Below are 26,132 nucleotides of genomic sequence, written 5' to 3' on the forward strand. Positions count from 1 at the left end.
TAATACAATATGATATGAACAATTTTATTATATGACTCCACAGGAATCCCAAGATACATTTAAGAATCAATATAATTTCCGTTATTTTGTCATGATTAACTTTTGAATAAGCAAGTTGTAATATTTGGATTAGTGGTAGTAATATATTGATTCTAAAATGGATCTTACACTTGCTGTAAAGTAATATAAATAATATTATAATATTGTTCATTACTATATTATTATTAATTTTTTATATTCTTTATATTATAATACTATCATCAATAGTATTAATATTGATAACAATATTTATAAGATTTTACAGCAAGTCATTTTTAGAATAAATAATTTTTTCTATTACTGACCTAATTTGATGCTTTCAAATGCGATAAGTACAGCTTTTATAAGGGCAACTCTAAAAATAATTCATTGAAGAAAAAATAGCTATTTGGAAGATTGGTATTGTTCTCACACCAATCACAAGTGCACCAATCACACTTGCAAAAAAACAAATCAAAGACGAAAAGGCAAAATGATAAAATTAATATTCTAGACTGCAACTTCTAACCAATGTAACCGACATAATGGATTAAAATCAACCACCAAGTTAAACTGATCGAAGATGGTTACTTAGAAACCAATATGAATACAATACGCCATTTAGTTTGGTTTTATTTTAGTCATCATTAACACTGAAACCAGAAATAGAATCAGATTATAACTTTTCCTATTTACTAAATGTATGTATCCTATGTAGTCTATGTTGTAACAGTAGCTGTGTATTTACATAATTTTTTTATAGAATCACCTCTTACATTAATCAAATGATACTGTAGGCTTGTTCAACAGGCTTCCAAAAGGGATATTTGTTCCATTGGTATTCATTATGATTGTATGAAGGAAGTCGGAGTTAGTTTGTAAGTAATAATATATTTCCAATTCCAGGTGGATGATGCTCATATTTTAATTGTCAACAATGATTTCATCACTTTATGGAAACTTCTAAGTTTTCAATAAATTACCAATATACACCAGTGTCACAAGGATACAATCAAAATGCAAATTAGGCAACACTTAGTCTTTAAATACTGGTATTACAAAAAAAAAATAAAAATAAAATAAAATTCCTGTAGCCTATGCAGAGCATACGCTTGTGGTCAGTAGACAAGTGATGTTCTAAGAAGCATATTATACTGCATTCTTATGTCTTAGCGGGATTATCAAGCAACAATCCTGGCAGTCCACAGCTCATTACACCTGTTAGCCGACAGTGTTTGACCTGTTGGTCAAACGTAAATTTTCACCTGTTGGCCAGGCCCTCTGTGGCTTGGTAGTCTAATTAAGTATGCACTAGTAGGCCTGCTCCCTGATAGCTCCATTGGTGATTTATTCACAAACTTATTATAGTCTGCATGGCACGAGAGAGTCCCTGGATTGCGGGCTATCCAATGCTATACAGGGACTTTATTGTGCCATGCCGACTATAGCTCAGTATGATGCTGAATCACTGGTATGATCACTTGAAATGAAATTTATCCCTTAGAAGCCTTATTATTTTTCAGACTTCATTATTCCTTAACCTCTTTAATTACAAGTAGCATTAGTGATAGTGAATAGTATAGAATAGTATAATAGTATAATGATAGAATAGTATTTAGCATCAAATAATTTACAATATCAATATTGCTGTTGAGAATACCTCACAGAAATGAAATATGTTCTATGTAATGAGAATAAATGCTGGAAACACAATATGACTTGCTAGATGAGGCACAGACAATGAAATTAATAAGTGCTGGATGGAATATTCAGACAATGATTTTTTATTGGCGAATGTGAGAATCTAGTTTTTCAACTGACATGTCCCAAATTCAACTAGCTGCCTGAAAAAAGCCTGTTGCACAACCTTACTGCTTTTGTTCCTGTTTCACATTTCAATAAAATATATATGAATAGTTCATACGTTAGACTATGATTAATTTCTATTTATGAATAGTTTGTTCACACACCTGATAATTGGTATTTATTTGTGGTTCTGGTTGTACTGGTTGCTCATCTGGAACCGGGTCAGGCAAGCTGTCGATGTTAATCTCCAATCCATGTTTCACCTTCTCAATCGCCTCTTTATATTGAAGAATTCTCCTTCCTTTTCTTCTTGCGGAACTTGTGTTCCCAGCTTTCTCCAAATCCTTTCTCTGGCGTTTATAAATTTCCATATTGGAATTCAGAGAATCCAAGAGAAATTTCCCTAAAATTGAAATAAGAAATTTCATTGAAATTATTTGAAACACAAGAAGTAAATTCAAATGATATAATTACTATATTATGAAATTCACTTGATATTAACATAATTATAAGCGGGGTGGTGACAAATTGATATACCGCCACAGGTGCCAGAATACCTTAGAACGCCCCTGACTGCTGCGGCAATATTAGTTATTGCTGTGTTATGACCAGCGACCACATAATACAAATGAATTATGTGGTCGCTGGTCATGACTCATTGATTGCTGTCAAAACTTCGGAAATGTTTTGAGACTGCGTCGAACTTGTCAGCTCAGTTCGCGGGAAAATAATTGGCGGGAAATAGCATTATGTCAATGACACAACATTGTACTGTAAACTATGTACCTTTATAGAAACTATACTTGTATAACATCAAAGAAAGTCTGGTTAGATAAACAAGACAGAGAATCAAACTTTCAAAGGCCTACTCTTATTAGAATAATCGATTTATTTCTTTGCAATTCTAGTTGTATTGAGAGAGTTCTTATTATCACCGACATCAGATTTCATTGGAGCCTCACTCCGATGTGGGCAGTGAACGCTTTGATCTTTAAAAACGCTGATGAAGGCCTTCTTCTCTCCAGCTTTCTTATGAATCATGAAATTGGAAATACTTGAATTTTTTAAAATGTTATCATATTCTACTCGTTGTTCTGAGTCATTACCAATTTGAGTTTTTCTCCTAGTATGAAAATTGAGCATTTTTTCTAGTTTTTCTCCACCCTAAAGAACAACATTCTCGTGAATATAATTTAGTAGACTGTGACTATGTGTTTATATTATGATAATATTGAAATGGAGCTTTCTGAATGTGCTTGTGTGTTCGTCAGATTGATAATCCAATTCTGTATAAAATAATGCAATAAGGTACTTTATTAAAATTGGAAATCGTTTTAAAATAATGGCAAGGAAAGTTATGTGAGTGTGCCACACCATATTTTGATGGAAATCTGATGAAAACCACTTTTTTGGACTCAGGGGACCTTGAAACGTATAGAAATCTTGAAATTTGGGTACCTTAATTTTTTTGGAAAGCAATACTTTCTGTATTATAATAACTGAATTCTATTCTTCCATAATAGTTGCATTGATTCATCCTTTGAAGGGTTGTGAGGCGTAGCCCTTAGAAAATATGTAACTTCGAAGGAAATTTGGCAAACCTGCACATTCTCCCCTTTAATTTGAGCCATGTATCTTGAAAATCGGTTTAGTAGTTACTGAGATCTCACTCTTCCAACTGTGCATTAATATATAGAAGATGTGAAAAGATGTCTAAGCAGATTAGGCATTGGAAATAATCCATCACTAGAGTTACAGATATACTCATAAAATTTCAACATCTTACTTTTTGAGTCATTGTCAGTTGATTTGTTGTCGTCAGTGAAGAGCCTTCTCCGAGCTGTATGCTCTTTATCACTACCAGTTGGCCCACTACTTTTTTCTTGATACATTGAGTTTTCTGAAAAAATCAAATTAATTTGTATAAGAATCAATTTGAATAAAAAGCACTAAATCTTAATTAAAAAAAGATTTAGTCTGGATTTGAAATTTGGAAAAGATTCAGTTAAAATTTGCAAATAAATACTCTGTAACACCAGTCAGTTTATAATATATAGGTTATAGCACAGAGAACAGATTAGACGAATAGAGAATATTTAGAATAGAGAATATTTAGAATAGAGAGTATCTATAATATTTATGATAGTATAAATCTATAAATATATGAATTTGGGATAGTTATTAGAACTAGAACAATATTATTAATAGGTTGGTGGTGTATTCAAATTTCTAAAGAAAATGTAATTGTAGTCTGAGTAATTCTAAACATGTGAGAAAAATTATGGCTCATTAATTTGTGCAATTTCTCACCCCTAGTCTTTGAAATGGTGTAGGATTTATCTGTATTAAAATATGTTATAATTTTTATAAAACTGAACCTACCTTCATGTGGTAAAGGTTTCCAATTGGAGTCTTTATAAGATTCGTCACAAGATGACATCCCATATTCCTGAAAAATAAAAAAGATGGGATAACAATAAAAAATATGATAGGCAAATATGATATGATAGGCTATTTTGTCAAATTTATTAGTATACAGTATTAAGATATTAAGAAGGAGAAGTAAATATCTACTTCTGACAAAGTAGGAATCACAAACTTATGCTATAAATTGATAGGATCCTATTCTCAATTTTTGATCCATTTCAGCTACAGTATTGAATACAACAAAAGAAAGACTACATTTTACTGAGAATCATGTTGGTGAAGAGTATGAGAAGTTTAGTTAGCTATGAAAACTTAAGTTATGATTCGAGATTAAAATTTTCAAATTTTAAGAACCATCAAAGTTTCAATTTTTGCCATTGCTTTACATAGGGATAGGTGAGCTGAAAATTTTCACATTTCAACTTGTGATCAGCTGTTTTGAAACAAGAATTTTATTTTTCATTATGCTTTTTGAATTTGGAATTTTTGCAGAGAAAGAGAAAGATAGAGGATGAGAGAAAGAGAATAGAGGGAGAAACAAAGGTAATGAGGGAGGAGTAAGAGAGGGGAGAGAAGGAAGAAAAAGGAAAGAAGGGAAAGAGAGTAGGAGAGAGGGAAAGAGGGAAAGATAAAGAAAGACAGTGAGAAAAAGACAGGGAGAGAGAAGGAAATGGTGAGGTGAGTAAAAGAAACGAAAAGAGAGTAAAAGAGAGGAGAGAGGAAGAAGGAGAGGAGATAAGCGGAGAGAAGTGGAGAGGAAAGAAGAGGAAAAGAGATGATAGGAGGATTGATTTTATTGATTAATTTTATTAATAGGAGAAAGGTGATAGGAGGAGAGGGGTGGTGATGAGAGGAGAGAAGGAGAAGGATTGAAAACTGTGTTACGTAGTTCAATAGTCACAGTTTTGTACGACCAGGGATGTCCTAGTAAGATGATAAATAAGACATAGAAAGTCCTTGATTTTTTCCAAACACAGATACAAGCAGCAAACTGAACAAACAAAAATAATTTCTTACAAAAATTTGACTCACATCTTCAGCACAGATGATTGCTTCCACAATTGCTGCTTCTTCAATCTGCTCTTGAGTTATTGGAGATGACTCGATGTCATCATGTGTCAAACATGAAATTGTGGTATCTAAAAAAAAAAAAATATAAAAACAAAGTAGATATTGATTAAACCTTAAATGAGAAGTAGTAGTAGGTACAGTGAACATAGTGTAGTTAATGTGGACGAAGCATTTTTGCACCTGAATTTTCCATTACTGCTTTTAAGTTTCAATCTACCTATTAAAATAGCCTCTCGCCTCTTTGCTCCTATTTTGATATTTCCAAGCCCCATTTTACCTAGCTTCCTTAGCTTTTTGCTATTGAGATTACTTGCTACGGCAGTACTTTTAAATACTAATATTGCATGAAAAACGTCATTCATGATGCATGAGCTGCTGGAAGATAATAAAGATGTGTATCAAAATTATGTGATACAATTAAGACTTCACACACATGTGAATTCATTTTGGGGTTGTAGTTTGTCGACGTTGACTTTTAAGGCGCTAAACAATTTTAATAGGGAAAGATATTTATTTTGTCCTCCAAGTTATATAGTGTTAACAGGAACTGACTACCATCCTGTTTGTTCTGAATTCAATTTCTGGCATGGACCATTTTTTTAAATTAATTTATTGCACTTTTTGCAAACAGATTTGATCTCATGAAAGAAGCACGCGCATTGGAAAATATATTTATATGGAATTGGAACCTACCTCTAAGTGGTGTAGGTGACCAATTGGGATCTGCATCCTCGTCATCAGCTGTTGTTTCAGCTTCCTAAGAAAAAGAATAACATTATATGAATTATAAGTTTCTCGATAGAGTAATAAGAACAATAATAGCCCAAGAGCCCATGAGCCCCAGACCTTCCTTATTTTATAAAAGCTGAAACTTTTTCTGTGCATGCCCCCTATACAGGTAAGAGTGACCAGCGAGTATGAAATTTGGGTAGTGGTTGCTTTGGCAGTAAGGGGGTAGTGAAGGAGTGAAAAAAGGACATTACTTTCGTCATAGTATAAAGGCTGAATTTTACATATATTACTCGGGCTAACTCTAGAAATCTTGTTTTCCATTGCTAGACACTGATGACAGTTGCCACCCCCAGCAAGACACCCCCAATGTAATAAACTTTGAAGAATAATAATTATACTTTCATTATAGTATAAAAGATTTTCTTTATATAAATTGTGTTACTTGGGGACCAAAAAATTTTCTACCTCAATAGCCAGACAGTTTTAATGGTTTTTACATCTTGCCAGACACATTGAAAGTTAGGGGTGTCTGGCAGGGGGTAGCAACCGTCACAAGTGTCTGGCAATGGATGGCAATATTTCTAGAGTTACCCCGAGTAATATATATGAAATTCAGCTTTTATACTAAATCAAGAGTATAATTATAATTTTTTTAATTTTTGAAGTTAGGGGTGTCTGGCAGTGGGTAGCAACCGTCATAGGTGTCTGGCAATGGACGACAATATTTCTACAGTTACCCCGGGTAATATACATGAAATTCAGCTTTTATACTATAACAAAAGTATAGTTATAATTTTTTTAAGTTTTAAAGTTAAGGGTGTCTGGCAGGGGGTAGCAACCGTCACAAGTGCCTGGGAATGGATGTCAAGATTCCTAGAGTCGTCCCATGAAATTCAGCTTTTATACTATATCAATACGTAGTATAATTTTTTTAAGTTTTTTAAGTTAGGGGTGTCTGGCAGGGGGTAGCAACCGGCAATGGATGACAATATTTCTGGAGTTACCCCGAGTAATATATATAAAATTCAGCTTTTCTACTATATAAAAAGTATAATTATAATTTTTTTGAGTTAGGGGTGTCTGGCAGGGGGTAGCAACCGTCATAGGTGTCTGGGAATGGATGACAATATTTCTAGAGTCACCCCGAGTAATATAAATGAAAATCATCTTTTATACTATAACAAAAGTAGACTGTAATTATAAATTTTTCCAAGTATTTAAGTTAGGGGTGTCTGGCAGGGGGTAGCAACCGTCACCAGTGTCTGTCAATGGATGACAATATTTCCCTAGTTTCCCCGAGTAATATATATGAAATTCAGTTTTTATACTATAACAAAAGTATATTTATATTTTTTTAAGTTCGGGGTGTCTGGCAGGGGGTAGCAACCGTCATAGGTATCTGGGAATGGAGTACAATATCTCTTGAGTTACCCCGAGTAATATATGTAAAATTCAGCCTTTATAATATGACGAAAGTACCTAATGTCCTTTTTTCACCCCTTCACTACCCCCTTACTACCCAAATTTCATACTCGCTGTTTTGGTTACTCTTACCTGTATAGGGGGCATGCATAGAAAAAGTTTCAGCTTTTATAAAATAAGGAAGGTCTGGGGCTCGTGGGATATTGCTCTATAATAATTGTAATCATACAAAAAATCGCTTACGGTTGGGAACATTAAAGGAAGACTAATTTATTTTTTTAAAGAATTTCTTTCATGCTTCAAGTTTTATAATATCATTGAAATTATTGATATAGGTTGCTCATTATTCTGGAGAAAAAATTGAAAATTGTACCTAAAAAACATGAGATTTATGTAATAGGCCTACTGATATATGCGAGACTGCAAGATGGTGAACCAATACTTAAGCTACTACAAGAATAAACAACTCAAACAAATTGCGCCATTCAGATAATGGTAAAAAGTACACTCCAATTGGCCAACCATTCATGCTTCGTGGGATGTGCAGGTAACTTATTAACCTCGGTGCTTCTTAGAGTTGCTCTTTTTCCTACATACAAGCGTGAAACTAGTCTCAGTCTCCGTGACATATTGTTCCGCCAGGCGCTGGGAAATCTGCTATACCCCAGTAGCACAAATCGTTGGAAAGTAGCACAAATGGGCCAACATTGGAAAATGGTTGTCATAAATGGTAGGCCCATGGTTGTGCATGTCACAAGGCGAGAGGTTGGTCCACTGATGGATTCACCAACCATTAACTAACAATTCCAACAAAAATCCTACCAAATGTATATGCTATTAAAACCTCCCAATGATTTTCCAACAATATTCCAACCATTTCCCTCACCTCCCCTCATTAACCCAACCACTAGCCACACATTCCCCTACAATAATCCAATCAATTCCCTCACCTCCCCTCATTGACCCAACCACTAGCCACACATTCCCCTACCATAATCCAACCAATTCCCTCACCTCCTCACTATTGATACAACCACTACCATTCCTATTCACCCCCCCCCCCCAACAAAAAAAATATTCCAACTTCCCCTTAATCCTTCCACTTTGACTTTGGATGATTCCCCTTCACTAAATTTCAAATTGTAGTATAGATTAGACAAGAGCAATGCCAATATATGTGTATTTTTCTTATTTTGCAATTTTTCTAATAGCCTATTTCAAAAGCTTAACTTTTTATACCTAACAATAAAGTAATGTGAATTGAGGAAAAGTACAAATTAATTTATTAGGTTGAGAATCTTGTTTATTCAAACAAAGGATCATGAAAAACACTGCAAATTAATAATATAAAAGTATACAGTAAAATATGCTTGTTCATAAGCAAAGTATCATAGTACTAACCAACTAAATATATACTAAATAAACTGAATCATCATGACAACATGCTTGAGTGAATTCAATTGGATCAATTATAATCAATTTTAATGGAATTATATATAAAACTTTTGGATTCATAAAATACAGTACAAGACTGGAATTCAACTTTTAAATCCATAAAATTGTTAAGAGTAAACTATCGTTTGAGAATATTTTACACATCAATAGAATATGGTACTTTCATTGATGAAAGCTAATTATATAATTAATAACAGCAATACAATCAATAATCACTAGTCTTCAAATAAAGTTGCAAAAATGATTCAATTTGGGCTTATAGACAACACAAGTCTTATCTGGAATAAGTACACATTTGACATATTCAAACTGATATTAGTTCTTGAAAAGAGCTGAAAATATAATTCAGACATTTTTTAACACCATAAAAAAGATTTTCCTTACAAAAAAAGAGGCAGAACAGAAATAATAATAATGCTATTCTTGTAGAACATATCAAAAAACAGAAACACATTTGAAAAATAGTTATTATAGCCTCCATACTAACATCAGTTTATTATTATAACCATAATTGTTTTTCTCAAAAGAATCATTTTGGATCATAGGACGGGGCCTAATACTATATATACACATAAGTATTATGTGGGATGTGTATTCAACACCCTTCAACAAGAAAGGAGTTAGTAGAAAGAATCTATGTTACAATAAGATATACTAACGAATCTACCTTCATGGGAAAAACCAGGCAAAAGTAAACATTTGCATTGCAACTGATGGAGCAGTACACGCTCATTTTTCTTTTCTAAGGTATGAACAGAAAATATATCCAATGTACTACTTCTTAAAGGCTTCAAGTAAAAGTCGTCTTTGATTTTGAACATATCACATCTAAATGCATAACAACCTTGGCTGTGTTTTTCAATTTTTGTAATTACAACTACCTCTTTTTTTTGTTAGGGCACAGCCATTTTTAATCCTGGCATAAAAAAACAGGAACTACCTGGTCCAAAAGGCACCCGTCTCATATAATTTATAGCTTGCTCACATTCTATTTTTCTTTTTGTAAAATTACAAACAAATCTCTCCCCTAAACTCTTAACAACTTGCTCTATGGCATGATTAGGAGACCTGACCATTTTCTTGAAAGTTTGCATAACATTTTCAAACGGAAATGCAGAGAAATTGTCCAATGCACCAAAATGTTCAACATCTTTTGTAAGATGACTCAAGTTATGGAAATTATAAATTAAAAGCTCTTTACTGTATAGTTCTGGAATGAATTCAAGGAAGGAATCAATAAGGTTTTGAGCATAGGTTCTCCAATTAGGATGAAGTGACTTACTACTGGCTAGAATATATATGCTAACATGAAAAGCAAGAAAATGTTCATACATATCTTTTGGCAAAATTCCATTAAGAACAACAGATCCTAAATAAAGCATAAAAGAACGATATTCAGTTGCTTTCCAAAACTTGAAAAAATTTATTGGTCTAGGCTTTCGGGAAAATTCAAATGGCATGTGATTTTTAGCAATAATCCTCAACCTCTCGGATATATTCTCAATTGAACTAGCTCTTAACTTACATTTTTTTGGGCCTTTTTCAACCCATACCCTGACAAGTTTTTCCATAATACCTAAACACAACAAGTGCAAATAATCAAGTGGAACATTAGAAACTAACCCAATGGCTAATTCAGACAAAACGGAATGACCTTGTTGATGCTCATCTATACAGGGTGATTCATAATTATGGTGAAATATTTTAATACGTGATAGTAGAGGTAAAAATAAGAAAAAAAGTTCCTATAAACATATATCCATAAACGCTTCATTAGCGAGCTTTTCAGGGTGAAAGATTTCGCCCGGAGTTCAGTTCCTCTGGTGAAATACACAGATGCTGAAAAGTTTGGGTAAACAAGTTTTTCTAAAAACCATTGGCAAATACCAGCACGGGGAATACAGTCTCGTGGCCGTAGTATGAACTTTCTGGAGGTGGTATGGATGTGATTGTTGCTCTTTTAGTATCCTCCAAATAATAGATTGATTGACATTAAACTGCACTGACAATTCTCTTGTGCTCTTCTCTGGATGTTCATAAATTTCATTAAGAACTTGTTCTCCTAACTCAACAGTCATAGTAGATCGGGGTCTGTCTGCATAAATGTTAGGCCTAACTTACAGTTTGTTTTTTTTTTTTTTGTTCAACAGTGAGCTAAAATATTTCTGAAAATAATTTTCAGCTGATAATTTCTTTTAAATATATTCTTATTTAAAACATAATAAATCAGCTGTTTCGGAACAGCTGTTATTAAAATCCATGTTTTATTTGCAATCAGCTACAACCCATGAGTTATTAGTTCTCTCCTCATAAAACAGCAAATTTTTGTGGTGTAATGTACTACATAACAATACATTTTATTCAACTTTTATCTAAATTTAGTCTACACAGCTTACATAATTCTTTTCAGAATTAAATTCTCTACAATTTTTATTGCGAAAAATTATTTGTTTACTGGTCATTAAAGAAAGTTATTGGGCATCAAACGTAGAAGTCTGTGTTTTTCTACTTGAATTTTTTGCATATTTTAACTTTTTTTCTCAAAAACTACTAACACTACATCTTGCAGACTAGTTTTATTCAATTTTTCAGATATTTCTCCATATAAATCCAGCATAAGTTTTTCAAAAACTAGTCCCCAAACAATTCAGCATCAGTGTATTTCACCAGAGGAACTGAATTCCGGGCGAAATCTTTCAGCCTGTATAGCTCGCTAATGAAGCGTTTATGGATATATGTTTATAGGAACTTTTTTTCTCATTTTTACCTCTACTATCACGTATCAAATTATTTTACCATAATTATGAATCACCCTGTATATTCTAAATTTTTAAAAAACTTTCATCTGTCCTTAATGTTTTATTTTTTTCTACCTGCCTTGTCATCCTCCTATTATAACTAACACCTTCCTGTATACATTTTTCACATGCATAAGAGGAACAATGTGACACAATACACTTCAAGAACTGTCGTGCAGGTGCATCGGCTACTATGCAACTAATCCTAAATGCATATTTTACCCCCTCAACAATGATACCATTCACTTCCAACTCAAGACATTCATCAACAAAAGGTCTCAGGAATTCGTTGATGCTTGCGGGCTTTTTCTCACCACAGTACAGACCAATAACAAAAGGTTGTTTGTCAATTACTTTGTCAACAATTCCCAAAATGGGCCAAAATGCTTTAGTTGAGCTTGAAGTAATGGGAAGCCCATCAACATTGATAGACAATGTGACTAGAGTTAACCCTTGAGTGGAAAAGTTATGAGCAATCTGCTTCATGATTGGATGATAATTAGGGGTGAAGTCTGTGCCAAGTTTTGATATGAGAACATTTTTTACTCCAAAATACTTGAACTGACCGTTACAACAACTTTGAATTTCACAGGTTCGTGGAGTGTTGAATAACGTTCTACTATCTAAAGGAAGAGCTGGAAAGTGAGGATTCAAAATGTGGAGCAAATCTGTTGTGGCATTATTTGGAATATTATATTTTAGATCCCATGCAATTAATTGTTCTTTCATTACTGAGGTGGACAGATCATTTTTACTGCCTTCATGCAAACCCTTTTCACTACTGCAAGGAATATTATATTCACAACTAAAACTAGAAGCACAATCTGAATCTAAATTATTATCATTCACTGGGAATTCATTATTGCAAACAAAACTGTTTTCAGAGTCTGATAACTTATTTAAACTATTATTTGAGTTAGACTGGTCAGTAATTTTAAGGTGTTTAGTTTGTGATGTTGAGCTGTGACATTCATTCACAGAAACAACAAATTCATTTTCTATTTCTTCAGCCCGTCTTTTAAATAATCTATGCTGATGCCTTCTACTTAAGCTCATCTCACTTACTCCACTTAAACTCATCTCGTTTATTTTCAAATTTTAAAAATTAGTAGCCCAAAGTATTGAATATTATAACCTTAAATTCTATAATAATAAAAACACTTTCCTTATCAACCCAAGAACCGGCAGCTGTCGATTTTGTTACTCTTTCACTTCGAGGAAAGTAAGAAAATTCACCAAATCAGCCTTGCTCGGAAACAGCTACATAATTAATTCGGAATATATTTTTTCGACTCCATTAATTACAGTTAATTCTGACAGTACCACGAATCCTTAAGTTAGTGACTGCTTCGGTAACAGTTGGATAGAGGATTGTGAGATCCTAATTTCTGACCAACTCAATGCAATAGATAAGATAGTAGAATATCCCGTACAGCCAATTTATTAATATTAGAATTCTTCATTTTTGGTCTTGTAATCATTATGCACAATCTAAATTGATTTAGAAATATCGGAATTATCACATTTATATAATAATAAAATTATTGAACAAATTAAACTGTTCGTCAGGCTACTTTATTTTTCTTTACCATTTAAATTTAGTATACTGTTGTATTCTGTGTAATGTTGTGAGTCAGTGGGGTTTGCAATAGCACATAACTGCATAGTTTTCCAACCAAGATTCAAGGTGATAGATACGTGTTATTGCCGCAAAGCCATCGACTTCTTGTTATTCCTTCTCTCTTCTCTGCCTCCATCCCTATCCTTGGCAAATCTGAACCAATTCCAAATCTTCAGAACTACATCACATTCAGTGACCTCTGCAGTTGGCCTGTTTTTCTGAACCACACCTGAAAAAGAGGTATATGACCTTAAGTAAAAGATTTAAAAATAGTTCCAATTGTTTATTAATTCAGGGGTTGGGCTCCAGATACACTCATCTTATAACATTTTGGGTCGTTTTCCTGTCTTGCCGGGGTGTCTTCTTTGCTTGGACGGACTGTATAGCGCCCTGTACACGGGGATTGTGGTTTCGGCCGGTTGGGTAACTGTGGCCGGCCGCAGCTGTTATTGTTTGACTCAATGACGGGGGCTGTGGGTGGCTGCGGGTGATCGGCGGGCCGGCGCTGCGTTCCCCGTGTGCAGGGCGCTAGTGGAAGTGAATATGAAACTGGCAACCAGCTTGTAGGCCTAGGCCCTTCATGGGCTGTTGAGCCATTGAGACAGACTATTCAGACATCAAATTTCCATGCATTTTTAAATATACACTATACAGTCCGTCCAAGCAAAGGAAAATGACTCCAGCCCGGCCAACACCGGCCCAAAAGCCATAAATTCTCAACAGAACCCACAGTCCCCGAACCAACACTGACCGACCCGAAGCCATCCCCCCACCCCACCAGCCATACGGGAAAAACCGTGTAGTGTGAAACTAGGCTTAGGTTTTGTATCAATAAAGTTGAAAAAGATAATTGTGTTATTTCATCATGGAACCATTCTACATCTCTGACAATAGTGTTCAGTTGTGGATTATTTTAGCAGTTGTTGGATAGCACAACATAGAAATAAATTTAATCTAGCCTTATTGATTGTAATAACGGTACTTACTGAAAATAACATCGAGAATCTTCAATCCTTTTAGAGGGAACTTTTGATGTTTTCCTGTCCAGTTATATTGCAGCGCAAGATTCTTGGTAAAAATTCGCTCAAAAATTTTTTTCACAATGTATTCTGCTGTCCTTCCTCCGATTCTGCCAAAGTTTTTCACCTGAAACAATTTAAAATAGGCCTACTATAGATTCAGAATAATACTCATTGAATGCAATTCTTCCCAACCACAGTTCAATGATGAGTACATTCATGAAAAACAAAAAAAAATGTAATAATAATTATTAATTAGAATCTCTATATATTGTAACATAAATAGACAAAGGACTTCTGCAACTGCAAATATTGACCAATGTACTAAATAGCAAGAGAGATCCATTGAATGTAACTGTTCAAAAAAGCAGAAGTCCTTTGTCTATTTATGTTACAATATAAATAGAGATTCCAATTAATAATAATTATTAATTATCCAGCAGTTGGTTACTGCAATATCTAATATTTCTTCCATCTTAGAAAAATATGTTTTTAATTAGTGATAAAAAAGGTTTCAAGTAATTTTAATTCAAGAACAACACATAAAGCAAAACAAACATATTCCAGGAATAATTAAAAAAATTTACCTTGATACGGGTAGTCCAAACAAAGGACTAATTTATCTATTTATTTGATTAACTTCAATAATATCTCTAAGAATCAACCAAAACTGATGATTTCATAAAGTATACTAATACAAGCATGATGTTAAAAATTTAGCTACCGGTTCTGGTGATGTTTAGGGTATAACCCAACTCCATAAAGATCAGTAGTTTAAGGTTTTAGATAAGCTCTACAAATATTGTTAAGAAATATCTGAAATTAATTTACTTACAATAAGATCCTGTTTTTTTGCATCTATTAACCAATCTTCAAGTTGGTCGATATCAGTTTTTTCGTTGCATGGTAAAGAAGGTAGGAAATCTTTCTGTTCTACTTCATTTTCAGTAGCAGATTCTTTCAACAATCTAGGCAAAAAATCCTCCAAATACTGTTTAATAGAGGCTACTTCCAATTCCAGCTTAGCAAGTTTGTTGGCAACAACACTGAAGCCTGAAACGAATTTTCATGAGGTTTATCTGTTTTGAATTAAGCCTATCAATGTAAGAATATACATTAAGGCTTTGCATTCGGGTTTGTTATATTTTTTTCAAAGTTTTTTGACAGATAATTATTAAGGTATTGAAATGTTATTTACTGCCACAAATAAAAAGTTCTTGAAAAATTTATTTTGAAAGATATGGGCGTTCAAGTAGGAATTTTTGGGGTGTGGTGATCTCCCCCACCATTTAATTTCAACCTTTGATCATTTTCAACTAAAGTTACCCTTGAGGAATGCATTGACATAGGCCTAATTTGTATTCCAAAGAAATTTTTATTTCCCTCAAAATAAATTTTTGAAAAATCAAAATTTATTCAATATATCTAAAACTTTATTTTGGAAAAACTAAGAATTTCTTTGGAATATACAATATGTAATTGCATTCCCCAAGGGTACCTTTAGTGTTGTAAAACCTTTTCAAGGGTTGAAATTAACTGGTTGGGAGATGACCTCACCCCAATTAATTTTTTTTAAGAACTGTTCATGTGCAACAATAAATAACATTTAAATACCTTAATAATTGACAATAAAAAAAACTTGGAAAAAAATTATAGCCCAAACCTGGATGCACAGCCTTAATATATGAAATGTGGTTAGTAAATTAAATAGATTTCAGCAAGGAATTTAGTTTAGGTTATAGTCTGCATAGTAAATGGAAAACAAAGTCTAATAATACTATAAGCTATATTTTAAGGCAAACTTGAGGGCAGAGTGAAATCACCAAGCAAAAGAAACTCATAAAAACCCTCAAGATTCAGATTCTGTTTTGAGATATTTATCCTGAGATTAGATCCTGTTCTTAAGCAATTTTTTTAGTTGGAATCTCATATTTTCTAAGAAGCTGCCATTCATTTTTTCAAATCAACAATACATGGTCTCCCATAAAAAAGTGACTCCAATATCAACACGGTATTCTACAAGCTTCTAGCTTGCAAATCGCAACATATTATAGGCTGGTCTGGCCAGAGAATTCGAACTGTAGCGCCAAAATCCCAGACTGCAGTTCTGCCAATAGCAGGCTTGTTTGCGCCAGCGCAGATCGTCCAGCTGTTTTGCCTTGTCATCCTAGTTTTCAGTTAGTTTTGTTTCGTCAGTCGTTCTTGTCTTGTCACCCCGTTGTTGTGCAAGATCCAATTTGTATTTTGTCATGTAATTTCAATCGGAAATTTCTTGTAAATGATTGTTTGAGTGTCGTGTGTGTGAATTATGAGTATAACAGCATAAATAGTGTTAAATTGAATTAATTTGAATCGGATTTGACTTTATAAAGAATCCAGTTTGAGCTTTGTTCAAAACACAGTGCAGAGCCTGCAAGTTGAACGTGAAAAGGCTGCCCGGAAGCGTGAACCTGTCTTTTTCCCCGATTTCATCCCACCCTGAATCTGACCAAAACACCTAATAAAGGCTTCGAAGGGGCAAGTAGTCAAGATTGGATTAAATCTGGTGAGTTTTTTGCTCTTTTTTATTGTTCATTAATGCAGAGTTTAACTGTACAAATAACCTGGCTCAAATTGAAGATTAAATTTTGCCCCTTGTTTGTATTTGATTATTTGAATAGTAAATTACAGTCCTCTGGTAGCTCTAGCCTGAGCTTTGTTCAGAACATTTCTGGTCCACCGAACCGTGATGAATTAAAATTTGCAATTTATTGATTAATTCACCACATTGGATTTAAGCAGTTTCATATTTGTCCAATGTTGGCATGTTGAGAATGGTCTGATCTATGCTCAACTTGAGTTTGTTGTAGCCTTGTTCTAGAGCAAGGTTTCTTGTCAATTTGTATTTGTCTGAAATTAAATTTATTTCAGTTAAAATTGTTATTTTCCTGAAACTAGGCTCATTGTGCTCTTTTTCTCAGGAATTTGTTTGTTTGTTGGAATTTTGTATTGTCCATTTTTTATACATGTTAGTGAAGGTTAATCACCAGCATGAATTTGTTTGTTCAATTCAACAAGTTATCGTTTGTTTGTGAGTTGTTGGAAGAACATTATCTAATCATATAGTTTTGTCTTCAGCAGTAACTTATCTTGTGAATTGATAATCAAAGTTTAACTGTCTAAAAATGTCTCTGATCCAAAGGTTGCTGAGCAATTTTTAATCTTGTATCCTCGGGTGTCTCAGACCATTTCGGATTATGAAAAGACAGAATTAGTGGTTAATGAGTTGGAACTTGAGTTGAATAAAGACCATGTTGTAGCATTCAACGACTCACATCTAGATCTGTTTCAGTATATTGAAGTAGCGGCTAACACTCTCAAACAGAGAGAGGCGACTGATGCTATTGCTCAATCTTCGGCAGCTTCAGCAGCTAGTGCACAGCCGGTCGTGTCCGAGTCGGTACTGCCCAAAATCGACCTTCCGAAATTTGATGGGAACCAGACTCAATGGTCGGTGTTTTATGAACTATTTAAGGCATTGGTACATGACAACAAGAGTTTGAACGATCAGCAGAAGGTCCAATATCTTGTAAGTAGACTTACTGGACAAGCAGCAAATATTTGTCGTCATTTGCCACCATTGGCTAATAATTATCAAATAATTTGGCAGGCATTATTGACCCGCTATAACGATCCACGAGCGCAAGTTGATGCCTATTTCAAACAAATTTTTGAATTTCGTCCAATAAAATCAGAATCAAAGGCAGGTTGTATTGCGATTTTGGATGGGTTTTGCAGTTCAATCAATGCAGTGAAGAGATTGCGACTCACTGATTTGTCAGACTTGATATTCCTCTATCATGGCTTGAGATTGCTGGATCCAAGTTCTCGTAGAAATTTTGAATCGGCCGTCCGTGATAAGGCTATGCCAACTTATACTGATTATGTCAAATTCATTGAAAAGCAAATTAAGACTCTTCCTTCTGATGAGAAACAGACTGAATCGTTTAATATGAGGCACAAAAAGGATAATAAATCAAAGGTGTTTGTGGTTCAATCTAATGATTCATCTAACGATGCATCTAGTAAAAATCCCAATTGTCTGAAGTGCTCAAAACCGGGTCATCGGTTAGTAGATTAGTAGATTTTGCAAGTTTCTTGAAAATGACTCCTTGGGATCGTTATTGTTTGATTAAAGGAAAGTTTTGTTGTTTTTGTTGTCTTGATGTGGATCATTTGAGTAGAGATTGTCGTAGTAAAACTCAGTGTGCTCAATGTTGAGAATCTCATCATTCTTTATTGCACTTTTCCAGATCAAGTTCCAATGAAGGTGTTGCGTCCTCGTCGAACTCCAAGGCAGGTGGCACATCACCTATTAGTTGTTGTTCTACATCCAACGATGTAGAAAATTTGACCGTTGTGTTGTCGACCGTCACTGCACATATTCGAGATTGTAATGGTCAGCTTTGTGATGTTCATTTCTTGGTTGACACCGGGAGTCAGTGTCATTTTGTTACAGCCAAATTGTGTCGGCGTTTGAGACTACCATTCCAGCCCATGAAAACCGTTGTTCGTGGATTTGGTGGTGGTACTAGTGAAGTTTGAGGTCGTACTTGTGTGTCGATTCAGTCGAAGTTGGATCCTACCGTCAAGTTTTCGATGGATGCCACAGTGGTAGATAGAATCATCGACAAGTTGCCTTCTTGTGAAATCGACAGATCCAAACTTCATCATCTTGAAAATCTCACACTGGCTGACGACAAATTCTACCTTCCTAGTAGAATAGATGGCATCATTGGTGCGGAGTTAGTTCCTCACTTGCTACGTGGGAGTCCTAGTATAGGTGAATCGCACAAATTGATGACTGTTAATAGTGTCTTTGGTCACATTCTGATGGGGAGAGCGCCGATTCTCACTTCAACAACGAATGTGTCAAGTTGTTTTACAGCCATCTGTAGTCCATTCGTTAGTAGTCCATCGTTGGATAGTTTTGTGGAACGTTTTTGGGAGTTGGAATCGTGCCCTGCACCAAGCTGTCAACTGAAACCAGAAGAGTTGGAGTGTGAGGTAAATTTTCGGAAGTCTGTACATCGTGTGAATTCTGGTCGTTTTGTTGTTGCCTTGTCATTTGCGGAGCCGCCCAGCAGCTTGGGAGATTTGTATGCTGTCGCCGAACGCAGACTGCTGACTTTGGAGAGACGATTAGAGCTTCACAGCAATACTCGTATTTCATATCATGAAATATTGATCGATTACCTACGTCAGGGTCACATGTCGTTTGTAGCAGATCAGACAGACCGAGGTGGTTACTACATACCGCATCACGCCATCGTGAAAACAAGCAGCACTACCACGCCCATCTGAATTGTATTTGATGCTGGTTCCAGAACATCATCGGGTTTGTCATTGAACCAGGTTCTTCATGCTGGTCCCAAATTGCAGACTGACATTTTTGTTTTGTAAGTTAATTTTCGTTTGTTCCCAATCGCACTAACTGCCGACATTAAACAAATGTATCGACAGATATTAGTGGAGGATTCCTGCCGTCGTTATCAGCGTGTATTGTGGAGATTTTCGCCGGAGGATCCGATCGAAATTTATCAGCTCAATTGTGTTGTTTTTGGTGTTTCAAGCTCTCCATATTTGGCGCTTCGCACCGTCCACCAGCATGTAGAGGAGGATGGAAATCGTTTTCCAGCAGCCAAGGCGAGAATACCAAGAGACATGTTCATGGACGACTTAGTCACATCTGTCGCCACAGAGTCAGAGGCCGCGGAGCTGTATCGTCAGTCCAAGCAGCTGTTTGAGGGAGGAGGTTTCTCACTCACAAAGTGGACTTCAAATTCACCATCAATGTTGGAGAAATTCTCGGAGGAAGAGAAATCGTTTTCGTACAAGGATTTCGAAGCAGACAACTCCTTGGCTATCTTGGGATTGAATTGGCAACCTAGTACTGATCTGTTTCAGTTTTCAGTCAAGAGTGGTGAGGTCGTCACTACTAAGCATTCTATTCTGTCAGTGATGGCTCGTATCTATGATCCACTTGGTCTCTTGTCACCGTTTACATTATTTCTAAAATGTCTTGTCCAGAAACTGTGGAAATTAGGAGTGGATTGGGACAAGAAGCCGCCTGAGTCTATATGCACTCTTTGGGAGAATTGTCAAAAAGAGTTGCCTCTATTATTGAAATTTGCTGTTCCACGTCACGTTGGTTTGTTTCAGAATTCTCACATCAGTTTGATTGGTTTTTGTGACGCATCATTGTCTGGTTATGGTGCAGTTATCTATGTGAAGTCTCAGAAGGAGAGCGAGGAGCCAAGAGTTGTATTATTGTGTTCAAAGTCCAAGGTAGCACCATCTAAAGTTGTTTCAATACCTCGTTTGGAGTTGTGTGCGGCACTCTTGTTGGCAGAACTCATAAATTCAGTAGTCACTATTATTAGTGAACGTTGTCATGTGTCTCGTATTGTCGCACTCTCTGATTCGACAGTCACCTTGTGTTGGATTAATGCTCCATCCGCGAAATGGCAAACTTTTGTTGGTAATTGCATCACAAAAATACAGGATTCTTGTATACAGGAGTGGATGCATGTTGCCGGAATTGAAAATCCCACTGGCTGTTTGTCTAGAGGTTTATCACCAGTTGAGCTTGTGAACTTTCCATTGTGGCTCTCAGGTCCATCATGGATAGCAGAGGACGAATGTGATTGGCCCATCCGAACTCAAATGGAAGAGATCGTGGATCCACCGGAGGCGAAAAAACCGTCAGTGTTGACAGTCACAAAATCTCCTGATTGTAACAGCAATGCAGTATATTCATTGATTGGTCGTTGTTCGGATTATGGTCGTCTTTTGAGAATTGTAATTCTTGTTCTCAAATTCTTACGAATCTTACCCCAATCAGAAGAATCAGATTTCGATGTTGCTGAGAGGTATCTATGTAAAGTGGTACAGAAGATACATTTTTCATCTGAATTTGTGCAATTGGAGAAGGGAGAAGATTGTTCTATGCGCCTACATCGCCTGTCTCCATTCATTGATAAAGGTGTGATTGGCGTCGGCGGTCGTTTGTCTCATGCTGGACTGGAATTTGAGACTTGTCATCAGATGATCTTACCAAAATCCGATGCTTTCGTATCGATGTTGATTGATTATCATCACAAGAAGAACTGTCATGCTGGACCTTCGTTATTGTTGTCCTTGATCAGACAGAATTCTAGATACTGTCTGCTCGCTCTATTATTCGTATTTGTGTTTTTAAGTGTAATCGTTGTTTCCGTGTTCAACCTAGTAATAATGCAATTATCCCAAAAATGGGTGACCTGCCTGCTTGTCGAGTGTCAAAATGCAAACCATTTGAAAATTGTGGTGTGGATTACGCTGGTCCTCTGCGTATTACTATGACGAGACGTCGTAATCCTTGTGTTTTGAAAGCCTACGTTTGTGTGTATGGCAACAAAGGTGGTACATATTGAGTTGGTATCAGATCTATCAACGCCCATGTTTTTAGCTGCGTTTCGTCGTTTTTTGTCATGTCGTGGACCCTGTCGTGTGATGTATTCCGAATGTGGTACTAATTTTGTAGGTGCCAAGGAACAGTTGCGAAAGATATCTCAACTTTTGAACTCGTCCGAGTTTCAAACCACATTGACTAGTCAACTCGCCGAACACAAAATTGATTGGAAATTCATTCCCCCTGGTTCACTGCATTTTGGAGGTCTGTGGGAGGCAAATGTCAAATCTGTAAAGTTGCATCTGTTCTGAGTAATTGGCAATCATCTTCTCACCTATGAGGAACTGAACACTGTATTGGTGCAGATTGAAGGTGTCCTGAATTCCCGCCCACTGTGTGTACTGAGTGAGGATCCGTGTGAACCACTGGCTTTAACCCCAGTGCACTTTTTGACTCTAACACCGTTGAAATCGTTTCCCATGCGGGACGTGGACAGTGTCCCTGTGAATCGTCTCACCAGGTATGAATTGATTGGTCAACTTATTCAATCGTTCTGGAACCGAAGGAGAAGAGAGTACCTGCACGAACTTCAAAGTCGTAAAAAATGGTTGAAATCACCCACTTCTATCAGTGTGGGAACGGTTGTGGTAGTAGACCAACCAAACACACCTCCATTGCAGTGGCCACTGGGTGTCATTGAGCAAGTGTTTCCGGGAAGTGACGGCGAGGTTCGAGTGGCGAGTGTTCGCCTAAAAACTGGTATTTATAAAAGACCAGTAACAAAATTGTATCCACTCCCAACTCAATAGTTGTTGTGCTTGTTGCATTTTTTCTTTGTGTTGTTTTTTGGTGTTGGTGTTTTTGTTCTTTTTGGCATGACTGGATTTTTTCCTTTCTGTGTTTTTTTCAGTTTTTGTAACTTGGCTGAAAAATAGTTTTTCAGAGGCGGGGGTATGGTCTGGCCAGAGAATTCGAACTGTAGCGCCAAAATCCCAGACTGAGTTCTGCCAATAGCAGGCTTGTTTGCGCCAGCGCAGATCGTCCAGCTGTTTTGCCTTGTCATCCTAGTTTTCAGTTAGTTTTGTTTCGTCAGTCGTTCTTGTCTTGTCACTCCGTTGTTGTACAAGATCCAATTTGTATTTTGTCATGTAATTTCGATCGGAAATTTCTTGTAAATGATTGTTTGAGTGTCGTGTGTGTGAATTATGAGTATAACAGCGTAAATAGTGTTAAATTGAATTAATTTGAATCGGATTTGACTTTATAAAGAATCCAGTTTGAGCTTTGTTCAAAACACAGTGCAGAGCCTGCAAGTTGAACGTGAAAAGGCTGCCCGGAAGCGTGAACCTGTCTTTTTCCCCGATTTCATCCCACCCTGAATCTGACCAAAACACCTAATAAAGGCTTCTAAGGGGCAAGTAGTCAAGATTGGATCAAATCTGGTGAGTTTTTTGCTCTTTTTTATTGTTCATTAATGCAGAGTTTAACTGTACAAATAACCTGGCTCAAATTGAAGATTAAATTTTGCCCCTTCTTTGTATTTGATTATTTGAATAGTAAATCACAGTCCTCTGGTAGCTCTAGCCTGAGCTTTGTTCAGAACATAGGCTAAACCGAAATTATCCTTAGATAATGTTAATTTCCCCTCAGTTTTCCTGTAACCCACCATTTGTTTTCTTCAAGTTTAGGCAAATTTTACATGAGATTCAATCATTTTCATACCAAACTAGTCCATTAAAAAACGAAATACTTGAAGAAACAAAATGGCGGATTATGGAAAAATTGACATTTTTCCAAAGACGATTTTGGTTTATATTAGCTTGTGGAATAATGGAGTCACTATTTTTTTGGACACTCTGTATAATGAGAATGCTCAAGTTATTTCACAATAATCAATCAAATTTACTAGTGATACAAAAATAAAACATAGATTAATCAGAGAACTAAGTGCCTACTTGGGAAAATATTTGACAATAACTTCCTATAGGCTATAGTAACAACATTCATGGGCAAGGCAGATCATTGGCGAAATTTTTTGATCTTGAGTTATTATTTTAAAATAAAAGATGACTTACCAGAATTTGAGACAATTTTCTTTTTGGATCGGTGAAAATGAAGGCACTGGTGTTAGGTTCACAGGACACTGAGATTGTGGTGATGATGCAGAAGAAGTTGCAATACCGGTAGTCTCCAACAATTGTATAGGAGTGTCACAACGACTGTCCCCAACAAATGTAGGGTATTGAAAACTACTTTTAGAAGGTATGTTGTCAGTAAATTTCAATTTCTTGCGTGAAGTAGGCTCTTCATTGACATCTTCATCTGAACTGCTGAGTATTACTGGTTTCTTCTTCCTTTTCTTTATCGACCCCTCATCTCCATCAGTCTGCAAATCAGAATGCAACTCAGCCTCCTTTTCCTTTTGCCTGGCTTTCAATAAATCATCTGAAAACATAATCATCCATTAAAATAGATTAGATAACAATAGATAGATAACAAATTAGTAACAGAAAGGGTAACCATAAAACCAATCATAAGCTAGCCTACTAAGAAAGAACTTGGCATAGTAATTTTTTTGGTACCGTAACTAACAAATTTTCAACCATTGAGGTTGGCCGCCTGAAGGAAGAATGGAATAAAAACATTAATAAACCGTCCAATTTGTTGTTGATGAGGTCAAGTTAAGATGAAGTCAATTACTGGTAGAAAAGGGTTTAAAAGTCATGGTGAGTGTAGCCTTTAGAAATTATTCCTTTTAAATTTAGCACTAACAAATAACATCCACAATCATTAATCTAGTTAAAATGCATTGTCACAGCACTAAAAATCATAAGGACATAAGGTATACAGTTGATATTACTTAGAATATATTATTAAGTTACAAGGTACAAACCACCAAAGTAGAAGCATCTTTTAACTGGATACAATTTCCAAGTCTCCTCGTTAGGGATAATTCCTTCAGAGAGGGATTTATTGAATGTTGACGATGCTTTGTAAGGAGGCCAAAAAACCTCCATTTTTTTGGCGTCAACCATTCTGACCTCACCACCGCAGTTTGGTTGGCATCCTGTCCATCAAACTCCACGACACAATACATCCTCTGTCAGACAATAAATTTATTCAATTGTTACTTAAAAGATGGGATTGGATTTGATTTTCAGTAAGCATAAACTTTTTTCAAAAGAATCATATCCAAGCATTTATAAATAAATTATTAACTTAGGCCTAGAAATAAATTCGGTTAGGCATAGTTAATAACATCAATTTAGGTGTCTGAAAGGCTACAGTACGGTATCTGGGATCAGCTAAAATTGATATTTAAGTTTTTGATACTGTATATCAAATTAAGGTTAGGTTAAATTGGGTAAGGCTATAGCCTACATTCGATTTACCGAAATTTATAACAACGATATTAGGTGATCCCAGATACCGTACCATCCCTGTCAGAAAGTTATATTCACCATTCGTAATCGGAATTTTAATCAGTTTTATCCTCAGGTAAAGTTGGGCTGAATTCAAGCTAGGCCAACTTTGGCGCAAGTTTTTCTCAAATTTTAGTCTGTATCAGAATATCAATCCACGTTGGGCCTATCATACTAGCCTAGAAGGCAATGAGGAAAAGTCAAAAGAATTTACTCATGTTTGGGTCTAGTATTTGAATTATATTTATACTTCATCTTACCTAGCCTGTCTTGGCTTCAGATTTGAGACTAAAGGTAACTTACACCAAGTTATAGACTAAAGGATTCTTTCCCAAGGTCAAAATTCAATTCAATTTAACCTAGTTGTAAGTTAATAGTATTTTGTCACAACTTTTAACTTCATTCCATAACTTGAGAAAAACAATTTCCGTTAAACAGATTTCAACATGGTTCAATGAATTTTGATAAGCATTGAGAAGCCTCATCTATACCAAAGGCATGATATAGTTATGAAATTATTCTTTAACATTAAAATAGCACCAAATAAAAACTACATTATTTACAAAAGCAATACTTCTACTATATGTAATTATCTTACCTGAGGAAACCGATGATATAAATCAACCTCAAACAAAATAACCAACTAACGAACAACCTCCAAGGCTCCAACTACAGCTTTTCTTTGTTCTCTGAGGGACATTTCGATACTTACTGATATCGATACTTTGCTATGTTTCAATGCGCATACGTGAATACAGTTTGGCTCGATATTTGAATGCATCAGTTGACAGATAGATTCTGTGGTTTTAGAATAATTTCAATATAGTAAAGCTACATGACATTCTATCACATTCCATATTAGAAAATAATTATTGTGAAATACAAGTTCATGTTCAACAAAATAATATG

General features: G+C 35.4%; 2 protein-coding genes across 3 annotated transcripts in view; both read right to left on the minus strand.

Moving 5' to 3' along the window:
* Positions 1-312, minus strand: part of LOC111059991 — a 6,347-nt gene extending 6,035 nt beyond the window's left edge. The window contains exon 1 of the mRNA XM_039442073.1: positions 303-312. Within this exon, the coding sequence (XP_039298007.1) occupies positions 303-312 (10 nt within the window). The remainder of the gene's footprint in view (positions 1-302) is intronic.
* Positions 313-1,816: 1,504 nt separating this feature from the next.
* On the minus strand, positions 1,817-25,955 carry LOC111050431. Of its 2 annotated transcripts, XM_039441724.1 has the most exons (11): positions 25,822-25,955; positions 24,695-24,901; positions 23,877-24,246; positions 15,205-15,422; positions 14,337-14,496; positions 13,319-13,579; positions 6,016-6,079; positions 5,284-5,390; positions 4,207-4,273; positions 3,611-3,724; positions 1,817-2,227 (listed from the first exon to the last, which is right to left on the minus strand). In XM_039441724.1, the coding sequence occupies exons 6-11, from the start codon at positions 13,319-13,321 to the stop codon at positions 1,962-1,964; spliced, it is 621 nt and encodes a 206-aa protein (XP_039297658.1). In that variant the 5' UTR covers positions 13,322-13,579; positions 14,337-14,496; positions 15,205-15,422; positions 23,877-24,246; positions 24,695-24,901; positions 25,822-25,955; the 3' UTR covers positions 1,817-1,961. The 2 variants fall into 2 exon arrangements, with proteins under 2 accessions (XP_039297658.1, XP_039297657.1); XM_039441723.1 differs by lacking the exons at positions 1,817-2,227; positions 3,611-3,724; positions 4,207-4,273; positions 5,284-5,390; positions 6,016-6,079 and having other exon boundaries at positions 11,747-13,579.
* Positions 25,956-26,132: the final 177 nt, after the last annotated feature.

The sequence above is a fragment of the Nilaparvata lugens genome, chromosome X (assembly GCF_014356525.2).
Source record: "Nilaparvata lugens isolate BPH chromosome X, ASM1435652v1, whole genome shotgun sequence".
Classification (NCBI taxonomy): Eukaryota; Metazoa; Arthropoda; class Insecta; order Hemiptera; family Delphacidae; genus Nilaparvata; species Nilaparvata lugens.

Bases quoted from the DNA above. Each gene is read 5' to 3' on its own strand.
- LOC111050431 (XM_039441723.1), bottom strand. From the start codon at position 12,809: ATGAGTTTAAGTGGAGTAAGTGAGATGAGCTTAAGTAGAAGGCATCAG.